Raw genomic sequence first — 22,992 nt, 5'->3', positions numbered from 1 at the left:
CCGGGAAGATCCCACATGCCGCAGAGCAGCTGGGCCCGTGAGCCATGGCCTCTGAACCTGCGTATCCGGAGCCTGTGCTCCACAACGGGAGAGGCCACAACAGTGAGAGGCCTGCATACTGCAAAAAAAAAAAAAAAAAAAATCCCGACAGATCCTGTTCAATTTCTGTAATTCCCAGTGGTGACAAAGATTGGGGAGTAACTGAGGAGAGATGAACCTCTGTAAAGCCATCTTTAAGAGGAATAATAGGTGTACTAGTCATTTGTCTGTGTCTGAACCCAAAGCCCACCTTCAGGAACTGCCAGTCATGGCATCAAGCAGCGCACATTATCAGGAGCAGCCAGTCACATGAGTTTTTCACTTCTCAAGCACTTGGATTGGAGGACAAACCCAGAGGGAGGACATGTCACCTACAGCAGACAATGCTTGATCCAGACACATGACATGATTGTTTTGCATGGGTGTGGAGCTAAATATAGGGGTGAAAAGGAACAATCTCACCCTCTTCCTGCAACGCCTGAGGTTGAATGTCCTCCACAGGTGTCGGGGTGTTGTTCTCCCACAAAGGTCAGGAAATCAGGGTGTCTCACATTAGTGGATGAAATCTCACTTCCTCTCCACTCATCCCATGCTTGACCCTGACCCTGAAAGGATCAGGTGTGAGAGAGGACAAAGCCATCTTTACAAGATTTACAGAGATGTACTATATCCTCCACTTTGGCCATTGAGACTTGATGTAGATGGACTTGGTGAGCCTCATATATAGTCAAGCAGTTCCTGTCTTCACAATATAAGACCAGGTCCATCCAACAGGAAAAAACAGGGGCTCTAAGTGTGAACCCTGTAGTTCCACTTTTGGCCAGGTTGTGACCTGGAAAATGTAGCAACTAGACTGGCCTGGCCTGATGATGAGGGAAAGACATATCACTGCCCAGGAAAGGTCACGGCCAAATGAAAAATGTTCAAAATAGATCTTTGGGACCACCTGGAACACTATCCTTTCTCAGAAACCCTAAGATTTCAGACTCAGGGTAGCATTTCCCATATTTACTACACTCTGTTTCTCTTGCCTGTGAATCACCCCATGTTTATTAAGCATGAGCAACAATCTAGTGGAAAAAAATGATGACTCTACAATATTTCTCACATTCCTAATGTTCTTCTCCACAGTGAGATCACAAGTGAACATCAAAGTACTCAAGAGATGTACAGTTTTCCAGAAATCTTATATCAGTAGAGTTCCTCTGCATTGAAAGATCTCTCATATTTAGGGAATATATATTTCCCTGAGCAAACAGTAAAGTGCTTTCCATGTTTCTTAATAGTATGGCTTCACTGTGAGCCCTAACAGGCTGGGTTGTGAGATGGATGGCTTTCCCACATTCCTTATGCTTGAAGACCATCTCTCCAGTGTGCTCTTTTCACGTCAAGTGTATCAGGGCAACTGAGGGCTTTCCCACATACCTGACATCAGTTAGACAAAGTGATATCTTACAAGACAAATGAACAAAGAGAACTGAAGGCCTTCTCACATATTCTTCATTTATAGGATTTTGCTAGAGGGTGAGTTTTTCCTGAGGAGTTGGAATAACTGAAGGATTTCTCACATTGTTTACATCCTCAGGTTTCTTTCTCTCCACCATGAGTTTGGACATGTTTAGAAAGGTCTGATTTCCAAGTGAAGGCTCTCCCACATTTATCACATTTGTAAGGTTTTATTCCAGAGTGAATTGTCTTGTGACGATGAAGGTATAAGGAATGTTTAAAGGATTTTCCACACTGATCACATAGAAAGGGCTTATCTCCAATGTGAGATTTTCTATGGTCCCTAAACTGAGATCTGACAAAGTTTACCACAATCTTCACATAAAAACTTTCTAGCATGAGTTTCCATGTGTTCAGTAAGTGCAAAAGGCCTGATGAAGGCTTTACCACATTCCGTACATTTATATGGTTTTGTTCCAGTGTGAATTCGATTGTGAATCTTAAGATATGAAGAACTTTTAAAGAATTTTCCACATTTTTCACATGGAAAAGGCCTCTCTTCACTATGAGATTTTATATGTTCTTTAAGTCTATAGGAAGTAAGGAAGGCTTTCCCACACTCCCTACATTTATGCACTTTTGTTTCACTATGATTTTGCATGTGATCATTAAAGAATAAGGGATAAAAATAGGATTTTCCACTTTCCTTATATATAAAGGGCCTCTCTGCAGTATGAGATTTTATATGGCTCCTAAGGTGATACGCTCTAATGAAGGCTTTCCCACATTCCTTACATATAAAGGGCTTTTCTCCAGTATGAGATTTTTTATATGCCTCTTAAGTTCATAAGCTATAATGAAAGCTTTCCCACATTCCTTACATTTATAGGGTTTCTCTCCATTGTGGGTTCCCATGTGAATTTTAATGGATATATGATATTTGTAGACTTTCCCACGCTCCTTACATTCATAACTATTTTTTGTGGTGTGATTTCGTATAGGTATACCATGCCTTGTGGAGTGAACAGAAGCTCTCCCATGTTCCTTCTGTTCACAGTGTTTTTCCCCATTTTGAGTTACTACTTGTGCCTGAAGAGAAGGCTGATTCACACAAGGTTCCTCACCATCACTGCATTCGAAGGCTTTCTCTCCCATGCAGGTTTTCCTGTCCACAATATTTGGAGTCAGGATGATGGCTTTTCCACAGTGATTAAACACAAAATGCTTCACAACCATAGAGGTTTTCTTCTGCAGAGTAAGGAAGCTTTTTCCATACTCATTATGCTCGTAAGTGTTGCCTCCATTTTGAGTTCTCCTGCCTGTCCTAAGGCTCAAGTGTTCATTGAAGTCTTTCCTATATTGCTCACAGTTACAGAGTTTCCGTCCATTGTGCATTCTTGCCTGTGGATGGATAGATGAATGATGATGCAAAGATTGCTCAGGCTCATTAATTGATCCTACTCATCTCAAACTTGAAACATCATTACAACGATGAAGATGACTTTTACCATTTCTACTACATTCATACACCTCTGCCCTGTTGATTTCTTTCAAGTTGAATGATGGAATCCTTCTGCCAGAATGATGTTCCATCTACTCCAACCTTCAAATAATCCTGTACAACTTCATGGATTGTTGTAAAATCTCAAATGTCCTGTTACATATGTGGAAATGAGGACTTATGGGAACTCTGAAGCAATAATTATCAAGCTAGGTTTAGGATATCCCCAAATTCAACCTATGCAGAGTATCTCACCATAGACATTGCTCTCCCCTGGTGACTGCCACCTATTGCAAACATCTATCACTTGTGCTCATGCTATAAATGAAATTCCCTTTCTTTTCTGAATGTGGAAAAAGAGAAATATGATGTTTTAAACTTACCAATGTTACTGTTTCCATCCCAACAGATGTTTCTCTCCCAAGATTATCCTGCTGAATTGCTGAGTCTTTGGTTTTAAGTTGCATTTCCCATAAAAAAATAATAAATGTAAGAGTTTGTAGAAAGAAACAGGAGGCTGAAGGAGTTAAAAATAATAATACTCGTTTGTATTGGCTTCCAAATTAAAGATGCTAAAAATATCAATACATACATACTAGATTTGAGGAGTTTGGCTATGCCAAATATTTAACAATGATAGGAATGCAGAGTCAAAATTCAGTACCTGATTAAAAAGAATTCTATGAAAATTAAATATGATGGGGAAAAAAATCTGAATATTATCAGTGAAGGAAAAGAGGAATGTTAGGAAAAATAGCCTACATCAAAATGATAAAGTTAAAAAAAGAAACAGAACAAGCCATTTCGGATAAAGATGTGGTACATATGTACAATAGCATATTACTCAGCTGTAAAAAAGAATGAAATAATGTCATTTGCAGTTACATGGATGGACCCAGAGATTATCATATTAAGTGAAGTAAGTCAGACAGAGAAAGACAAATATCATATGATAGCACTCATATGTGGAATCTGATTTTAAAAAATGATACAAATGAACTCATTTACAAAATAGAAACAGACTTAAAGATATCAAAAACAAACTTATGGTTACCAAAGGGGAAATGTGGGAGGGTGGGATAAATAAGGAGCTTGGGATTAACATACACACACTACTATACATAAGATAGATAACAACGACCTAACGTATAGCACAGGGAACTCTACTAAGTATTCTGTAATAACCTATATGAGAAAAGAATCTGAAAAAGAATGAATATATATATATATATATATATATATATATATATATATATATAAAACTGAATCAGTTGCTGTACACCTGAAACTAACATAACGTTGTAAATCAACTGTACTTCAATAAAATTATATTAAAATAAAGAAAGAACAAACCATTTTGTGAGCTCATAAGAAATTGTGAGTAAATGTGAAGTACGTACATATGAGAACTTGAATATATCCTGAAACATCAGAGACCAGTGACCTCAGCCTTCTGTGAGAAAGCACATCTTTACAAGTTTCCTCATTATTATTCCAAAGACACTGAAATTTTCACTGATCAGGAATCACTCACCTTGGAGGACTCCTTTTCTTTCCGCTGTCCTCAAATCATCTTCTTGTTCCCACCAAGAGATCAGAGTGGGTTTCAATGATTGATATCCTGTTTATGAGGAAAGATAAATTAATGAAAGAAGCTCCAGAAAAATAGAAGAAACTGTCCAATGAATCAGCTCCTATATGTCTAAAACTGTGGTAAAACTATTTCAGAAGGGATAAAACAGGAAATTCACCTCCTTCTGTTCTCCACAAAGACTGTTTCTCTCTGGCCCCTGAAGCCCACATTCAGAATGATATAAACAATTACAAAGCTTAAGACTTTTTTTGATATGGGAAACAAAGTAAGTGCAAAAAAAGATGTTCATTCACATGGAGAAACCAATACACCAATGAGTGTCAAACGTTGGTGTCCATGAGAACCAAGTCCAGTGTCTGTCACAACACAGATGACTGGGTCCCAATGCCACAGTTTCACTCAGTAGGTGAAAGGTGGAGTCTGAGAATGCACATTTCTAAGAGCGATGGTGATAATGCTAGTCCTAGAAGCACATTTTCAGATGCCAACCGAATTAAAACCCATTCATGTGAAGAACAGTGTCTGTTAGTTTCCATTATATTCATATGTAACATCACCCATGCTGCAACACAGTAAGTGCATCACATATATCTGTTCTCTAAGACGCTATAGGAATGATGGCAGCCTTACCTGCTGTGGTCAGGTTCTTGTAGTTCTCCAGCATCACATCTCTGTATAGTTTTCTCTGAATGGGGTCCAGTAAAGTCCATTCTTCCTGGGTGAAGTCCACAGCTACATCAGCAAAGGTCACTGAGTCCTAAACCATCACACACATACTAGCTTCAGTAAAGTAAGCCCTCCACCAATGGTAGGGACTGGAGACGGGTGACCCATGATTCAATGTCTCTCATCATCTCCCCCAGGACACAATCGTCCTAGGTTCTCTTCTATCTACACTCACTCATGATTGATATCCCTCAACTACAGCTCTAATGGAACATGTAATACATGAACTTATCTCAAAAGAATGAGCCTTAAAGTGTTTTGTTTCTCTCCTGTAGCATAGTCCTAAGCCAACTGGAAGCACTTGTAAACGCTGATGAATGAATACATTCTTTGAGAAATGCACAGTCATCTTCCTTACTGTGTAAGAGCACCAAGCAAAACAAAAAATATGCAGTCACCATCATGAGAGGCAAGATTAGGAAGTCATTACTGAAATACTGAGATTATTCAGGGTAATGTGTCACCAGTATGAGCTTCCACTTAAGGAGGGAATTCATCAGGGACTGAGTCCTGCAGTGGCTTTATTTCTTTAAGAAGCTCTGGACACAGGCCTACCAAAACAGAATGTGTCCATCTGGTGGATACAGTAGCTCATTTTTTAGGATAGACTTGCTTCTTACCCGAGAACAACTTCTCAAACACTCAGCCATTATCCTTTCTGCCTCTATCTTTTCCTCAGGAAGGCGAAAGGGTCCTTAGAACACCTAGGAGAAAAGAAAGAAGGCATGAGTACCCAGAGATAATCATAATTCCCACAGTCACTGCCTGGAAGTCATTCAACTCTAGCTTGAAATTCCCAATTATCCTTTGCACACTCAAGAAATCTCACATATATACACACCACTGCTGTGAAATGCCAGAGTAGTCCTGTCTCACCTGGAGCCAGAAAAGGGGATGGTGAGCCATGCTGCCCATCAGGAAAAGAGTAATGGGTTCATTTTACAGGGAAGCAACCTTAAGACCTGAGTAATGTGACTCTTCATTTGTCAAGGCAATAAAATACTTGAATAAGATTATGCAGCAGGGCTTCCCTGGTGGCGCAGTGGTTGAGAGTCCGCCTGCCGATGCGGGGGACGCGGGTTCGTGCCCCGGTCCGGGAGGATCCCGCATGCCACGGGATGGCTGGGCCCGTGGGCCATGGCCGCTGGGCCTGTGCGTCCGGAGCCTGTGCTCTGCAGCGGGAGAGGCTGCAGTGGTGAGGGGCCCGTGTACCACAAAAACAACAACAACAACAAAAACAAAACCAAAAAACAAACAAACAAAAAAAGATTATGCAGCAACTCTACCTAAATGCGCATACCAGAAAGCCGAGTTAGAGAACAGCATTATCTGGCTCCCTTCAGCAATTCCTAGATGAACCAGAAGCATGACTGCTCAGGCCCAGACCAAAAGACTGGCAGATCCTAAAGTAGAGTCTCTGAAAAAGGACATTAATAGGGACTTCACATGGGACATATAGCTGTCATGTTGCAATGATGGTGAAATTTGCCTGAAAATTCCTTTCTTTGATGTCAAGATCATGTCAGGCAGCTTATGAATACAAGTGGACAGGGACATCTCCATGCCCCTGGAGATGGGGTTATCTGGAGTCCTGCTTCATATCAATCATTAATCAACAAATATTAGTTATCTCACACACAACATCATAAATTAGCTCTTTCTATGTAGATAACATAGTTACTAAAAGAGTATGCTCTACAACAAGAATATCAGTAACATCAATTATTATTCATTGAGTACATTATGTACCAGATATCTCATTAGGAGCTTACAGCTTACCTATATGTTTGGAACAACTTGAATACTGGAATCTACTCTTTCAACTGTAAATTATGTATGCTCTAAGCAGAAATTAAGTATATATGATAAAAATTTAGTGTCCAGTAAATTTAAAACTCTTCAAATGAAAAAAATTAAAATATCTAAATTTTTAAATTGACTGTTTAAGTAATATTTTAATATATATGAGATAAAATAAAATATATTCATATAAATAATCTTCATTTTTGTTTATTGTGGGTACTGAAAATATTTTCATTATATACGTGGTCTATACATTATATTTATATTGGAAAAGCACTGGTGTAGGCTGCTGCTGGGCTTATGAAGGGAAAAAAATACATTCTATTTGGTCAACATCCTTGAGCTTCTCTTGATGGATGTTGGAGAAGTTTGAAGCTCTAGGCCTCCTTTAGTTCTTATCACTGGATTATTCCTTTCTTTCAACAACCTTGTGCTAGGCAATCAGTTGAGAGCAGTAACATATACAGAAAATATTCTAGGCATTAAATATCCACCATTCTTATTAGGGAAGATAGACAATAAACTAATAATTGATATATCAATTCATTAGTAACATGGGAAAACAATCAAGCAGGTAAAAAAAAATAAAGGGTATCCTACACATACACACACACACACACACACACACACACACACACACACACACACACATTGTTAGTTCCCGGGCCAGATAAAGAAAGAAAGGGGAAATCATTAGGTCTTCCACACTTGGTCCAAAAAGATTAGAAAAAAATTTGTCAAACTTTTTACAAAAGAATTCAGAATACATGAAAGTACGGGGAAGCCTCCATGGGTCTCCGTTTTGGAAACACTCAAATCAAACGGGTCTGTACTCTCTCCTTGCCTTGGACAAGGAGCAAGGCCCTGTCATACTTAGCCCAACATTTGTCTATTTTAATGAATTTTTTCAGACAATCACATTTTCATATTATTTTTCAGTTCCTTTTTCATGGAACTGAAAAATTTGCTTTTATGTTTACTTACTTCTTCCACAGACTTTCTTCATGCTTCTTGTCTTTTAACATTTTGTATTTAAAAGTTAACTTCTTTTTGTTATACACCAATAACCTTTAATATATCAAACACAGACCACCAGGCCAAATGCTGGTCTACAAAACTGGATACGAATGATGACAATGAAAGTTCCACAGTTCATTACCTATGAACCTATGGACCATATTCATCCTCACTGTCCCCACAGTCCTTATTCTTCAGTAGAGAAGACTAAAACCCATACATACATGAGGTCAAAAAAAATCAGGTGTCTAGACTCCCTTATAACTGTACTTACTACTAGGGGTCTCAAACCAGGAGTCCTTAGGTTGAGTAAGTTTAGTGAGGCGGTACCTGATAAAATGTTTTATTTTTCTGTTTATTTTGTAGTTGGATATAATTAATGTCTAATGAAATACACAGATCTCAAGTATTTAGTAGATGAATTTTGATAATTGCATATACTTGTATAATCACCAGCCTAAACAAGAAACAGAACATATTTATTTCCCTGGAAAGCCTTCTTGTCCCTTCCCATCCATTCCTTACTTCTTGCGCTCAGACAAGCACTTTCTGATTTCACTGTTACTAGATACATTATGTTATATATGTATATTAGGCAATTAATACAGCATTTTCAAATGTGGGTCTTAACTGATTTTTTGTGTACTGTTTAGTGAAACTATGGGCAAAATACATTAAAATCTCCCACTAGAATTTTGAAATTGTTTATTTCTTCTTCCACTTCTTTCAAGTAATGCTTTATATATTTGCAACAATATTATTGAGTGGATACGCATTTGATTCTTTATATTTTTGGAGAAACAGATTTGTTTATCATGACCTCTGTATCTGTAGTAATGCTTCTTGACAACGTTGTCTGACATAAGGATCAGCTTTTTGGGGGAGAGTTTCTTTTTTTGGCATATCATTGGTAGCACTGTATCTGTTTTGGATGTCAGTGTCTGCCAGTACAAAGAGTGGCACGGTGTCTGGCACACCAAAGGCACCCACTAACTGGTGACTGACAGAGTGGAGCTCCTTCACATCACTCTTCAAGTACACCTAGGTTATACCTAAATAACTGTTCATAATACAACATATATCTATTTTCATAAATGTATTTGATTACTCTAAGAATGTAAGGGTGGGAGGAACACCATCTTCTTTCAAGCACTCACACCAGCGTCGGCTTATCTGCACACCTGTCACTTGTTTCCCAAAGCCTCCTTATATGGACACTTAGTGCTCTAGGTCCTGCACTGGCAGTGGCACCCCAATTCCCTCTCTACATCTACATACTGGTCATGGCTTGCCTGCATACCAGAGGGGAGCTTCATCCTTGCCCAGTGACTCTTAACTAGTTCTGGCCCTGGCAACCTAGCAAATTTCCTCACATTCAATGGGTTGCCATGATATCTTCTCTAACAAGCTCTGAAATCAATCTTGGGGAGAGGCCCCCACTATAAGTTTGGCCTTCCTTAGGTATTCTCCATGAACTCTAGGATATATGACAGAATTCTCTTTACAATTTTATACTTTACTTCTCCTGTTTAAATCAAAGTACGATTTCTGTCTCTTCATTTCATGCAGACTTATACACAATAGTGAAGATAGGTGATCCCTGGAGACAAAGTAGTAAAGATGACATTTTGGGATATGTTTGGTCCAACCTTTAGACTCAAGCATAGAGCTAAAAGCCTTGCCAATGGGAAAGACTTTCACAGAATTACAACTGTCAAGCAATCACCTATGATGATTATGGTACAGCTCTTGCCTTGGGAGACCAGGTGAATGCTACACTTAACGGTACAACAATAATGGTGATTATAATCGTTGTGGTGAGAGATGGATTCTTTTGAGTGTAGTTGCCCAGACAATGACAAGCTCAGATCTACTATCTCAAGTCAAAGTCTGAAACCAGAGAGATTCCATGACAGGTTAAAAACTCATTTCATGTGGTCACATGGGAAAGATATTGCAAAAATCAAATGCAGAGTTCAAGTATTCAACCATACTTAAAGTCAGTCTCACATACTTTTTCATGTGAAAATGAGGCACTGATCAGGGAAGAAAGAGACAGGAAACTTGAAATAAGGATATCTATGGGGACCCTGATGACACTCACAATATTGAAACCCCAAGACACTCTGAGCCTCCCTTATCAGGGAAGTAGCTTGCTCTTAGGTTTCTGAAGATACTAGCCTTCCTCTGCTTGACAAATGTGTGATAATCTCACTTAGAGCAGATGCCTTGGAAGGAATGCTCACTCTCGAGACCCACCACAATTACCTGCCGTTGCCTCTGGACACACAACTAGTGCAAAATCCAAGGGGACAGGACAGTATGCAACACAAGGTAGGAGAAAACAGCTTACATACAAAATAAGCCCAACTCTGCAAATGTGTATCAAAAGAGTTTGGTGAACATGTAAACTCCTAGGAGTTCCTAGGGGATTAAGCTCAGGCAATTCCAGTGAGTGCAAGTAAATTGTATGATAGGCTGCCAAGGCTCTTTCAACACCTAAGTACAGTTGCACTACCTCCTCTTCCTCAGTCTATGTCTATGGCTTCCTGTGGTATTCCTTACACCGAGCTGGCTGAGACAAAACCTGGTTTATAGATGGGTCTGCATAGTAAGCTAGTTACACCTGGAAGTTTAGACCTGAAGCTCTATATCCTTACTGAAGGGATGACCCTGAAAGGCAGTAGTAATTAAAAATCTTCCCAGTGGCAGAAATTCAAGCAGTATATTTGGCTGTCGCTAGGTCTGGAGTGAAAAACAGCCACATGTATGGATACACATTGCTTCACAAACAGTTGTCAATCACTTGACTAGAGAGTCAAAGACGTGAATGGAACAAGATTGGAAGGTTGATGACAAGAAAAGTAGTCTGGGAAAAGTATATGAAAGGATGTCTCTGAATGCACATAAACTGTAAAGTTATTTGTGTCCTATATGAATGTCCACCAAGAGCAATCCACTATAAATAAGACTATTAATAATCAGGTGGACAAAATGATGCAGTCCATAGATGTGAATTACTTTTCCCAGCCAAAACAGTGTTTCCTCAATGGGTCCATGAACCAAATGGCCATGCTAAAGGGGATAAAGCCTATCTGTGGGCTCAACAATATGGACTTCCCTTCTCCATGGATGACCCAGCTAACACTACTGTTGTGTGCCTGGGAATGAACATTTGGGCCACTCCACCAGGTACATAACCCAGACCAGGCGAGGGTCTCATTGAGGGCAAGGGAAATGTGAAACTGATTGTTGAAGAAGTAACCCATGGATGTCAACCACAACCTCAAGACCAATTAGAGAAACAAGAATGGTAGTAGTTCTGCACGTTTTCTCTTTGCTTATTATATGTATGCATTTATTTAATGCATATGTTTATTTATATAAACGAACGATTCATTTCTATCTCCTCCCCATTTTAATTTTATACATAGGTGTTAATGGTTAACATTACCATTTAGTCTTTAGGAAACTATATCTGCAAGTCTGTGAACAAATGTGAGGAATTCAGTTTTCTTCACTATGTCTTAATCATTCAAGCACTGACTATAATATATCCTCTAGTAAATCAACAGATGAAGGAATAACTTCATCAAGTAATTAAAATTCTCTCAACTTTACCTTCTATAAAACTCTCAAATCATTTCATTTATTTCCTTTTCCATAATAATAATCCAATTGTAATTTACCACCATCGTGTTTTAAAGCTTATTTATCATAAACTTCTAGGTTGACTCCATGCATTCACTTTCATACTTTCTGAAGACCATTCTCAAACTAGGAGTTGTAAGTAGATTCAAATTACTCCTTTGATTAAAGTATTTCCTAAGTTTCCCATGGCCTTAGAATATAATTCAGAGTAAGTAATTCCCTTGGCCCTATCCCCCACTCTCCAATATACCTCCCAACACTCTCTGGTTCTGCTCTGCTTCAGACAACTCTTTCCTCACCTTAGGAAATACACTGAATTCGCAACTTCTCTGGGATTTTGCTCATGAAGTTCCCTTCATCTGAAATGTTCTCATTCATTCTACACCTCCTCACCTTAGCTCAACAACCTGATTAGCTAAGTCATATCCATGCTTTCATTCTCAACTCAAATATCAACACCTCCCAATATATCTTCTCCCCTCATATTAAGCCATTATTATGTCCAGATAACAAACTTGCCAACAATCACTTAAAATGTCTTCCTAAATAAACTGTAAACCCCATAGAAGCAATACTATCCTTATTTCGATCTCCATTGTTTCCCTATTTCTCGAAGACAGCCTAGCTCATTAGGTGGACTGTCAGAATTGCCAATCCCCACACAAATGTTACAGCATAGATATGCACAAATTGAAGTAAAACAAACAAACAAAAAAACTACAACACAAAATGAAATAGGAATCATATAAAATGTCTGTGCACAATACAAATCAAAACACTGTACTTCTGAAAACGTATTTGAGTACTCTTAGGAAGAAAGTGGACTGGATATCAACTTTTTTTCCCCCCTTATCTCGCAGCTTGTGGGATCTTGGTTTCCTTGACCAGGGACTGAACCCAGGCCCCCAGCAGTGGAAGCATGGAGTCCTAACCATTGGACCACCAGGAAATTCCCTGGATATCATTTTTGAAAACAAGTGCCTTGAAGTCAAAACTAAAATGTGTTCCTTATGTTTCTCCAGAATAATTTTAATCCTATTTTAATGTTGATTTGGAAACTACCAAATGGCACAAGATTTATGGAAGGGATTTATATACCAGAAAAATTAACCATGTTTTGGCCCTTTGACCTAGAAACCCAACTTTAAAATCTAGTCCTGAAGATGCACCTCTACAAACGTGAAACAACATACACAGAGGATCACTGTTAGTAGTGCTAAATCACAGATGCCAGAATAATTGATAAAGGTTGTTAGAAAACAAGATATTCTGAGTGTCAAAATATCACCCCACATATTACTTTCTTATTCAAGAAGAAAGTAGTTTACCTTTAAAATACAGGTCTCTGGTGATCATTACCTTAAGTAATGAAATGTAGCATCACTAACAGAAGAATGTTATAAATCTAGGTCTTCCTGATGAAATACAACATTATCTATGATATATTTTGTAAATGATCTTTTGAAGCCTGCAGACCAAAATGTAAGTGACAAACTATGACTCACAGGCCTTTTTTTGTGAATAAAGTTTTATGGAAAAACAGCCATATACACTTGTTTACTGAGATCTATGGCTACTTCCCCACGACAAAAGTAGAATGGACTAATTCGAGACCTTGTGGCCTGGAAAGCATAAAGTACTTCCTATCTGTCCCTTTTCTTTTCTTTTTTTGTTTTTTGGCCACGCCCTGCAGCATGTGGGATCTTAGTTCCCCTACCAGGGATCGAACCTGCACCCCCTGCATTGGAAGTGCAGAATCTTAACCATTGGACCACTGGGAAAGTCCCCTGTCCCTTTTCAGACAGTGTGTGCTAGCTGTTGTTCTGGATCCAATTACCAGTTGATAGAAATATAAGAAACAGAATAAACATTTAAACACACCATGAAAATAAAATCAGAAATATCAATATGCTCAAATAAACAAGCTAACTTTACACATCAAGAAACTAGAAAAGGAAGGACAAACAAAGCCCAAAGGTAGTAGAAGGAATGAAATAATAAAGATCAGAATGGAACTCAAAGAAATAGAGAATAAAAATAAAATAGAAAACACCAATAAAACTGAGAGGTTTGAAAAGATAAACAAAATAAGACAAACCTTTAGCTAACTCACCAAGAAAAAGAAAGAGGGCTCAAAATTAAATATGAAAAAGATACTACAACTGATACCACAGAAATACAAATGATCATAAGAGATTGCTATGAACAACTGTACACCAAAAAACTGGACAACCTAAGAAATGGATAAATTCCTAGAAACATACAATCTACTAAGAGTGAATCATGAAGAGACAGAAAATCTGAACAGACTGATTACATGTAAGGAGATTAACCAGTAGTAAAAAACCTCCCAACAAACCAAAGTCCAGGATCATAAGCCTTCACTGGTGAATTCACCAAACATTTAAAGAGGAATGAATATCAATCCTTCTCAAAATCTTCCAAAGAAAACAGGAAGGAGGGAGTACTTCCAAACTCATTTTATAAGACCAGTGGTATCCTTATACTATAACCAGACAAGAACACTACAAGTAAAGAAAATTACAGGCCACTATCCCTGAAGAACACAGATTCAAAAATCCTCAACAAAATATTAGCAAACCCAAATCAATAATACATTAAGAGGATCATACACCACGATGAAGTGGGATATATCCAGAGATACAGGATGGTTCCATATCTGCAAATCAATCAATATGATACACATTAACAGAATGAAGGACAAAAATTGAGGACTTCCCTGGTGGCGTAGTGGTTAAGAATCCGCCTTCCAATGTAGGGGACATGGGTTCGATCCCTGGTTGGGGAACTAGATCCCACATGCGTGCTGCAACTAAGAGTTTGCATGCCACAACTAAGGAGCCCGCCAGCCGCAAATAAGGAGCACACATGCCACAACTAAGGAACCAGTGAACCGCAACTAAGAAGCACATGTGCAGCAACTAAGGAGCACATGTGCCACAACTAAGGAGCCTGCCTGCTGCAACAAAGACCCGGTACAACCAAAAAAAAAATTAAAAAGTTAAAAATAAAGTTAAAAAAGGGACAAAAATCATATCATAATCTCAACAGAGGCAGAAAAAAGCATTTGACAAAATTTAATATCCATTCATGATTAAAAACTCAACAAAGCAGGTACAGAGAGAATGCTGCTCCATAATAAGGACATATATCACAAGTCCACAGCTAACATCATATTCAACAGTGAAAAGCTGAAAGCTTCTCTAAAGTCAGGAAAAAGACAGGGATACCCATTCTCACCACTTTTATTCAACATTGCATTGGAAGTCCAGCCAGAGCAATTAGGCAAGAAAAAGAAAGAAAAGGCATCTAAATTAGAAAGGAAGAAGTAAAAGTGTCACTCTTTGCAGACAACATGATATTATATACAGAAAACCCAAAAGGCTCCACCAAAACACTGTTAGAACTAATAAATGAATTCAGTAAAGTTGTAGTATGCGAAAACAATATACAAAAATCAACTGCATGGCAGGGGGATAAATTAGGAGTTTGGGATTAACATATACACAGTACTACATATAAAATAGATAATCAACAAGGACCTACTGTAGACCACAGGGAACTCTACTCAATATGTAATAACCTATATGAGAAAAGAATCTAAAAGAAGAGGGGATATATGTATATGTATAACTGATTCACTTTGCTATACACCTAAAACTAACACAACATTGTAAGTCAACTAGACTCCAATATAAAATAAAAACTAAATTAAATTGAAAAAACAAGAAATTATGCTAATAAAGGAAGTAAGAACTTATAAAAAATATCAATTGGGTTTCTATACACTAATAACAAACTACTAGAAAGAGAAATTAAGAAAACAATCCCATTTACAATTGCATCAGAAAGAGTAAAATACCTAGGAATAAATTTAACCAAGGACATGAAAGACCTGTTCACTGAAAGTTATGAGATGTAGATGAAAGAAATGGAGAAGACAAAAATAAAAGGAAAGATATTCCATGGCTCATGGATTGGAAGAATTACTGTTAAAATGTCCCCTGTACCAAAGCAATATAAAATTCAATGAAATTCTTACTAAAATTCCAATGGCGTTTTTCACAGAAATAGAACACACAATCCTAAAATGTGTATGGAACCACAAAAGGCTCTGAATAGCCAAAGTGATCTTGAGAAAAAAGAACAAAGCTAAGGCATCCTGCTGCCCAATTTAAACTGTATTATAATGCTATAGTAATCAAAACAGTATGGTACTGGAACAGAAACAAACACAGAGATCAATGGAACAGAATACAGAGTCCAGAAATTCAAAACCACACAAATACAATTAATTTATGACAAAAAAGCCAAGAATATATGATGGAAAAGGGACAGTCTCTTCAAAATGTAATGTTGGGAAAACTGGATAGCCACGTGCAAAGGAATGAAACTGGACTACTCTCTTACACCATACACAAAAATTAACTCAAAATGGATTAAAAACTTGAATGTAAGACCTAAAACCATAAAACTCCTAGAAGAGAACATAAGCAGTAAGCCCCTTGGCATTGGTCTTGGAGATGATTTTTTTGTATTTGACAACAAAAGCAAAAACAAAGGCACCAAAAGCAAAAATAAACAAGTGGCACTATGTGAAAGTAAAAAACTTCCTGCGTGGCAAAGAAAACCATCAACAAAATGAAAAGACAATCTACAGAATGGGAGAAAATTTTTGCAAATCATGTATCTGCTAAGGGGTTAATATCCAAACTATATGAACTCATACAATTCAACAGGAAAAGACAAATAATGCAATTTAAAAATGGGCAGAGGATCTGAATAGATGTTTTTTCAAAGAAGAGATATAGATGGCCAAAAGGTATGTGAAAAGGTGCTCAACGTTACTATTAAGGGAAATGCAAATCAATGCAACGAAATAGCACATCTCTCAGAATGGTTATTATCAAAAAGACAACAAATAATAAGTGTTCGTGAGGATGTGGAGAAAAGGGAACCCTTGTGCACTGCTGGTGGGAATGTAAATTGGGGCTGCCATTAGGGAAAACAGTATGGAGGTTCCTCAAAAAATTAAAAATAGAACTATGATATGATACAGCAATTTCACTTCTGGGTATTTATGTGAAGAAAACAAAGACACTAACTCAAAAGATATATGTACCTCCATGTTCACTGCAATGTTATTTACAATAGCCAAGACATGGAAGCAACCTAAGTGTCAATCTACGAATAAAGAAAGAAAACATAGTGTGTTTGCATGAACACACACACATATACATATCCAACACACACACACAATGGGATAAAAAAAGAAGGAAATCTTGCTGTTTGCAACAACATGGATGGACCTTGAGGTCACTATGCTAAATGAAGTCAGACAGAGAAAGACAAATACCATATGATCATATGACCTCACTTATATGTAGAACCTTAAAAAAAAAAACTAGAATGCATGGATAGACAGATCTATGGTTGCCAGAGGAGGGGAGAGTGGGATGGGATAAATGGGTAAAGGTGGTCAAAAGGTACTAACTTCTAGTTATAAAATAAATAAGCCCTGAGTACATGCAATATACAATATGGTGACTATGGGTAATGATACTGTATTGTATATTTGAAAGTTGCTTATAGAGTACATCTTCAAAGTTCTCATCACACACACACAAATCTGTAACTATGGATGGCAATGGATGTTAACTAGACTTAATTCGGAATAGATATACAAACATTGAATCATTATGTTGTACACTTGCAACTAATATATGTCAATTATATCTCAACTTTAAAAAACTTCAAAATGTGTGACTTTTTAAAACGTGTTACTTTTCAAAAAATCAATATAATGGAGAAATAACGGCCAACACTCTAGGTTAAAGGAGACTAAAAGACACAAAAAAATTGCCGTATATAAACCCTGATTGCATCTCAGATCCAAAGACACTCAGAAGTGTATTTCAGAGCAATGTGGAGGATTTTAGTTTTCACAGAGTAGATAGAAGGTGACATTATTACTTTAAATTTTCTTGGGGTAAATAATAGTTCTGTGGTTTAATTAGCACAATGTCCTTATCTTTAGGAGATGCATTACCAAGTATTTAAAGGTCAAGTATTAATACATGGTTGCAATTTATTTTCAGATTACTCCCTCGAATAACTCACCAAAAAATGTATTTATCTAGAGAAAGAGAGCAAACATGCAAAATGCCCAAAATGGGTGACTCTACTTCAACGGACGTTAATTGTACCGAAGCTTCACATTTTATTTAGGTTTACGACTTTTCAAACGAAAAATGTGGGGAAACAATACTTAGACCAAACATCCTGTTAATCAGAAGTTCAATTATCCTAGATATAGGGCAAAAAAGCCTCCATCCGTTTTTCTTGGAATCCCATGTTTTGAAGTTTTGTAGGGAGGTACAGGTTTAGGAAGTTCAGATGAAGAGATAAGGGAGCATCCTTGCTTCTCTTTTGTAGCAAGAGTTGTGGCCTATATAAACTTATATTTCTATACAAAAAAACGCACTCCATAGACATCCATGAAAGTACATTTCTACCCGAATGTAATGCGCCAAAAATAAAGAACGCGCAAAGATAATGCCAAATTCTCAGACGAAACTTCTTTTTTTGCATAGAAAAGGAAACGGAGGCCCTTTCTCCCACTGCTCACCGGCATGTGCCAGAATCGCCGGGTGCGTGAAGGACTCGAGGACACGGGGCTGGAGTCAACGGACCCTAAAGGCGGAAATTCTTTACCTCTCGAAGAAAAATCACGAAGGCTGCTTTGGAGGCTTTTGAAGAGGGGAGCACAGGATGAAACCTAAACGACCCCGCGGAAGCACCCTTAGGATATTTCGCCGGGGCGGCCTCTGGACCTGGCCGTTCCGGGAGGCTCCGAGGCCGCGGCGGAAGTGAGCGGCGTAGGCCTCTCTAAGCTGACCCCAGGGCGGCCCGGGACAGACTCGTTCTAATTCCACCTTCCATTTGCTTCCCTCTCCTACGCGCCGGCCTACCGGACGCCGGATTCGGCCAAACCACGACCAACCGGAAACTGCTCAAGAAACACCCGGCCAGCAGCGGAAGAGACTGCGGCGAACGAAGTTCGCCACTTCCGCTTCCGGCTCGGGAGGGGTCGGAAGAGGCGGGGCTTCCGTGGTGGCACCGTCGGCCACGTTCGATCCCTTCAGGTGGAGAAATTCTAGTTTTCTCTGGCGTGGGTACAGATGGGTTCCGGGTGGGCTAGGTTCGGGGGCTGGGGACCGAATGAGCCCCAAAGACAAGATTGAGGCTGGAACCAGTCCTTAGATGGGGCTGCTGGTGGGGGGCGCAGTCTGTTTCTGAGGCGGGGTTGGAGGTGGGATACGTTTTGTGCGTATTTAGATCGCTGAATACTGGCGCCTGAAGGGCGTGGCTGCGGGCAGGGACCCACCCCAAGCAAGCACATCAAAAGGTCTACGTGCCTCTCGCCTCGTTCCTGGAGCCCTAACAGTGATTTTCCCATATCGATAATCCTGCCGATCCATGAAGTAGTCTGTCTTCTCCGGTCAATTCCACAAGGCAGGACACAGTGCTAAACTCAAATGCTGTCCCCTGCATCTGGGGGGTTTTTCATTGTTGTTAAATCAGTAAGCAATCGAAGACAGCATTACGTTTGCTAGACCTCAAAACTACTTGGCACGTAAGATTTAAAGTTTCCCCTTTCTTTTAGTAGGGGGTGGGGGGATTGCTTGTAGCTTCGTAAAGTCCCAGCCTTTATACTTAATTTTTTTCTTTTGGTCTCTTGTGTTTCCCTGGTTTTCTTTATTTCTTTTTTCTTTAGATATTTACCTGCTAAGGTAAAGCTAAGGTCCCGAGTGACCCCTGCTGTGAGCAGTGGCCTCCCTTTCTAGACTGTCCCTATCAACCTCAGGGGGACTAGAGTCTATATCCAAGGTGGGGGAATCCTTATTTTGTAACAATTTGGTTTTCAGGAGGATGCTCTTACATGTTGATAGGCAGCGGTACTCAAGAGAGCCCAAGCACACTGACCAGGAGATTTACAAACTGATTTGAGTTGAGAAAACTTCTGAGGTTTCTTGGGAGCAAGAACAAAATGTTCCTTCCCCTTTTCCTTTTTCATTAAACATTGAGCCACCAGTCTCTATGGATGAGATCCCTCATATCCTACTAGGTTGGAAATCACTACAGAAGCAAAGCAAGGCACAACAGAGAGATAGGTGAGGGCTGCTGGTGTCTTTGGTGGGGACAGCCACTGGGGAACTACTGATCTCTTTGTCTGCCACAAGGGATGTCATGGAGGAGATCTCTCTTGGTGTTGCAAGGAACATCATAACTAATATGGTGATGAAGAAAGGTAAGTTGTTTCTGGTTGTCCTTAAAAATCTGTAGGCATTAAATGTTATCCACTAGGTCAATAGCTCACATTTATATCAAGTGAATTAATGAAATTTCATTATTAGGGGGAAAAGGATAAACACTATATAAGAATGAAAGGACAATTTACCAGAAACATATAAAATGACTACATTTTTATGCATCCAGTTATACTGCCTCAAAATACAAGATAGAATTTAAAAAACAATCTGACTACCCACAGTCATACTGGGGCATTTTAACATACCTCTCTCAGTAAAGGGGAGATCATGAGATAAGGTTTTTAATGATACAGATTTTAAAAACACAATAAAATTTATCCATCAGATATACTGAAAATCTGTTACACCCAAGAAATTATAGAATACACATTGTTTTCAACTATACTTGAAGGATTCTTAAAACTTGACCATATGAGATGTATCAGTTGAGACTGAAATCCACTGAAACAGACTCTTCCCACAAGAGTGTTAAACCAGTTAGTTTATTTTTTTCATGTTACAAGAAGTCCAGAAATAAGCAACCCATAGTTGCTTATACATAGCTAAATACTATGTCCTTATTATATAATCAGTAGTGTATGACTGTCATCCTATTGGTCTATTCTCTAGGAAAAAAGAAGAGATAAGACAAAGGGCAAATGGTAAAGTGAAAACGCCAGATGCGATGCTCCCATTTCCATGGAATTCTTTAGAACCCACAAGCAGTGACCTCTGCCTCCTTTCTCATTGGCCAGGACTGTGGGCTCATGGGCACTCACAGCTGCAAGGAAAGCTGGGAGATGAATCCTTAAGAACTGTCCACACTGCTAATTTGAACACAGTTGTATTGTTACTTGAAAGAAGGAGGGGAGGAATGGATATTGGGACAGCAACTTCTTTTGTCTCACACATTAGGCCATGTAGCAAGTCTCTAATAATTTTGTTTGAATCTATGTCTTATAGAATCTGTGTCATGAAGACCATGCATTCTGTGCATAATGCAATTAATTTAGAAATCTATAACTAAAAGATAACTAAAATATGCACAGAGTCTGCACATTAAAATATATATTTCTAAATAACCTATAGTTTGGTCCAAGACATCTTGATGAGAAATGGACAATATTTAGTACTTAATTACAATAAAAACATTATGTATCAAAACTTTTGTGATGTAGATCAAGGGGAATTTAGAGTGCTGTATAATCTTTAATACTCATCAATTAATGAGTTGTCACACTTTAAAGATTAAACACTCACTGATAAATACAATCACAGAACCATAACATTTATAAGGTTGGTTCCAGTATAACGTGACTAAAGAGTTGTGCCTGAAGGCTTTCTAAATTGGTCACAATAGGGTTTCTCTCCAGAGTGAGTTCTAAAATGAGTGAGATGTGAAGGACCTAAGGCTAGCCTGTAGTCATTTCATTCATATAGTTTCTGTCCAGTATGTATTCGTTTGTGCATTATAAGGTTAGTGCTGGTGCTGAATGCTTTTCCACACTGAATACATTTATAGGGCTTCTCTCCTGTGTGAGTTCTCATATGTACCCTTAGGCAAGAGGAATTCCTAAAGGCCTTCCCACATTCTTTACACTCATAGGTTTTCTCTCCAGTGTGAGTTCTCTTGTGCACAATAAGATAAGAGCCTGTACTGAAGGATTTTCCACATTGATTACACTCATAAGGTTTCTCTCCAGTGTGAGATCGTGTATGTTTCTTAAGGGATGACTGATCAATAAAGGATTTCCCACAGTCACTGCATTCATAGGGTTTCTCTCCAGTGTGTGTTCTCATATGTTTCTGAAGGGATGAAGGAACAGTGAAAGCCTTGCCACATTCCTTACAGTCATAGGGTTTCTCTCCAGTGTGAGTTCTTTTGTGCACATTAAGATGAGAGCTCTGGCTGAAGGATTTTCCACAATGATTACACTCGTAAGGTTTCTCTCCAGTGTGTGATCTCACATGTTTCTTAAGGGAAGACTGAAAAACAAAGGCTTTCCCACAACTGCTGCATTCATAACGTTTCTCTCCAGCGTGAGGTCTCACACATATCTGAAGGGACAAGGGGCCAGTGAAAACTTTCTCATGTTCATTACATTTTGAGCTTTCCTCCACAGTACACATTTTTTTGTGGAAACTAAGGGAAGATCTTTTTCCATAGTCACTGCATTCACAGAGTTTCTCTCCAGTAGGTATTTGTTGATGTACTGAAAAGGAAGAGTGTAAGTTGAAGGACATAAGATGTTGATTACACTCAGAAGATTTCTCTCCTGTGAGAGTTAAGTGTTTCCTAAGGGATGACTCTTGATTGAAAAATTTTCCACAACCATTAAATTCAATAATTTTCTCTCCAGAGTGAGTATTCACATGACTCCTAAGAGTTGAGGGATGGCCAGAGTCTTGCCCATATTCTTTATATTTGTTGCATTTCTCTCTCTTGCAATATCTTGGACAAATAAGGTGACAGTTCTTTCTAAAGAATTTTCCACAATGATTAAATTCCATTGGTTTCTCACCAGGGTGAGTTGCTGCCTACAGAATAAGGAATCAGTGGTGACTAAAGGCTTTCTCACTTTCATCACAGAGGAACTCACTCCCATGTGGATTCTGCCATATATATAAAGCATATTATTATAACTAACATTTTTACCATTTTCAGGGTGTGTGTATACCTTTTGCGCTATTCTTTCAAGTTGAAATAGGTGAATACTCTTCCCAAGACCCCATGGTATTCATTCCCATCAAAGGGCATCCTAAATATAGTTTTTCTAGTCATGTGTGAAGAATGAATGAATTATTTATTAAATAATAATTGAATCACATTTAAGTAAATGTTTACTTGTTGATATTCTCTGCATGGCAGCAAGTGTTGAGGT

The 22,992-nt window shown here is 38.6% G+C and overlaps 2 protein-coding genes and 1 long non-coding RNA gene across 12 annotated transcripts in view; 1 reads left to right on the top strand and 2 right to left on the bottom strand.

Moving 5' to 3' along the window:
* LOC132422736 (zinc finger protein 426-like) overlaps positions 1-18,830 on the bottom strand; it is a 28,355-nt gene extending 9,525 nt beyond the window's left edge. For 2 of the 8 annotated variants that reach the window (XM_060007665.1, XM_060007666.1), the window contains exons 1-5: positions 18,427-18,830; positions 5,927-6,010; positions 5,211-5,337; positions 4,521-4,607; positions 3,370-3,503 (exon numbers count right to left, since the gene is read on the bottom strand). In XM_060007665.1, coding sequence (XP_059863648.1) covers positions 3,370-3,503; positions 4,521-4,607; positions 5,211-5,337; positions 5,927-5,956 — 378 coding nt within the window. In that variant the 5' untranslated portion in view covers positions 5,957-6,010; positions 18,427-18,830. Of the gene's footprint in view, positions 1-114; positions 2,887-3,369; positions 3,504-4,520; positions 4,608-5,210; positions 5,338-5,926; positions 6,011-18,426 lie in introns of those variants that run through there. The other 6 variants (XM_060007669.1, XM_060007668.1, XM_060007662.1 and 3 more) reach the window with 5 other exon arrangements.
* Positions 18,831-18,907: 77 nt separating this feature from the next.
* LOC132422739 (uncharacterized) lies at positions 18,908-20,873 on the top strand. The gene is made up of 3 exons (XR_009518880.1): positions 18,908-18,943; positions 20,042-20,109; positions 20,741-20,873. It is a non-coding gene; the product is annotated as an uncharacterized lncRNA (long non-coding RNA).
* The window catches only part of LOC132422735 (zinc finger protein 177-like), a 33,091-nt gene continuing 30,472 nt past the window's right edge, over positions 20,374-22,992 (bottom strand). For 2 of the 3 annotated variants that reach the window (XM_069540543.1, XM_069540544.1), the window contains one exon: positions 20,374-22,644. In XM_069540543.1, coding sequence (XP_069396644.1) covers positions 21,539-22,644 — 1,106 coding nt within the window. In that variant the 3' untranslated portion in view covers positions 20,374-21,538. Of the gene's footprint in view, positions 22,649-22,992 lie in introns of all 3 variants that reach the window. The other variant, XM_060007656.2, reaches the window with a different exon arrangement.

Source organism: Delphinus delphis, chromosome 3, assembly GCF_949987515.2.
Source record: "Delphinus delphis chromosome 3, mDelDel1.2, whole genome shotgun sequence".
NCBI lineage: Eukaryota > Metazoa > Chordata > Mammalia > Artiodactyla > Delphinidae > Delphinus > Delphinus delphis.
This window is presented reverse-complemented; position numbering and strand designations above follow the sequence as displayed.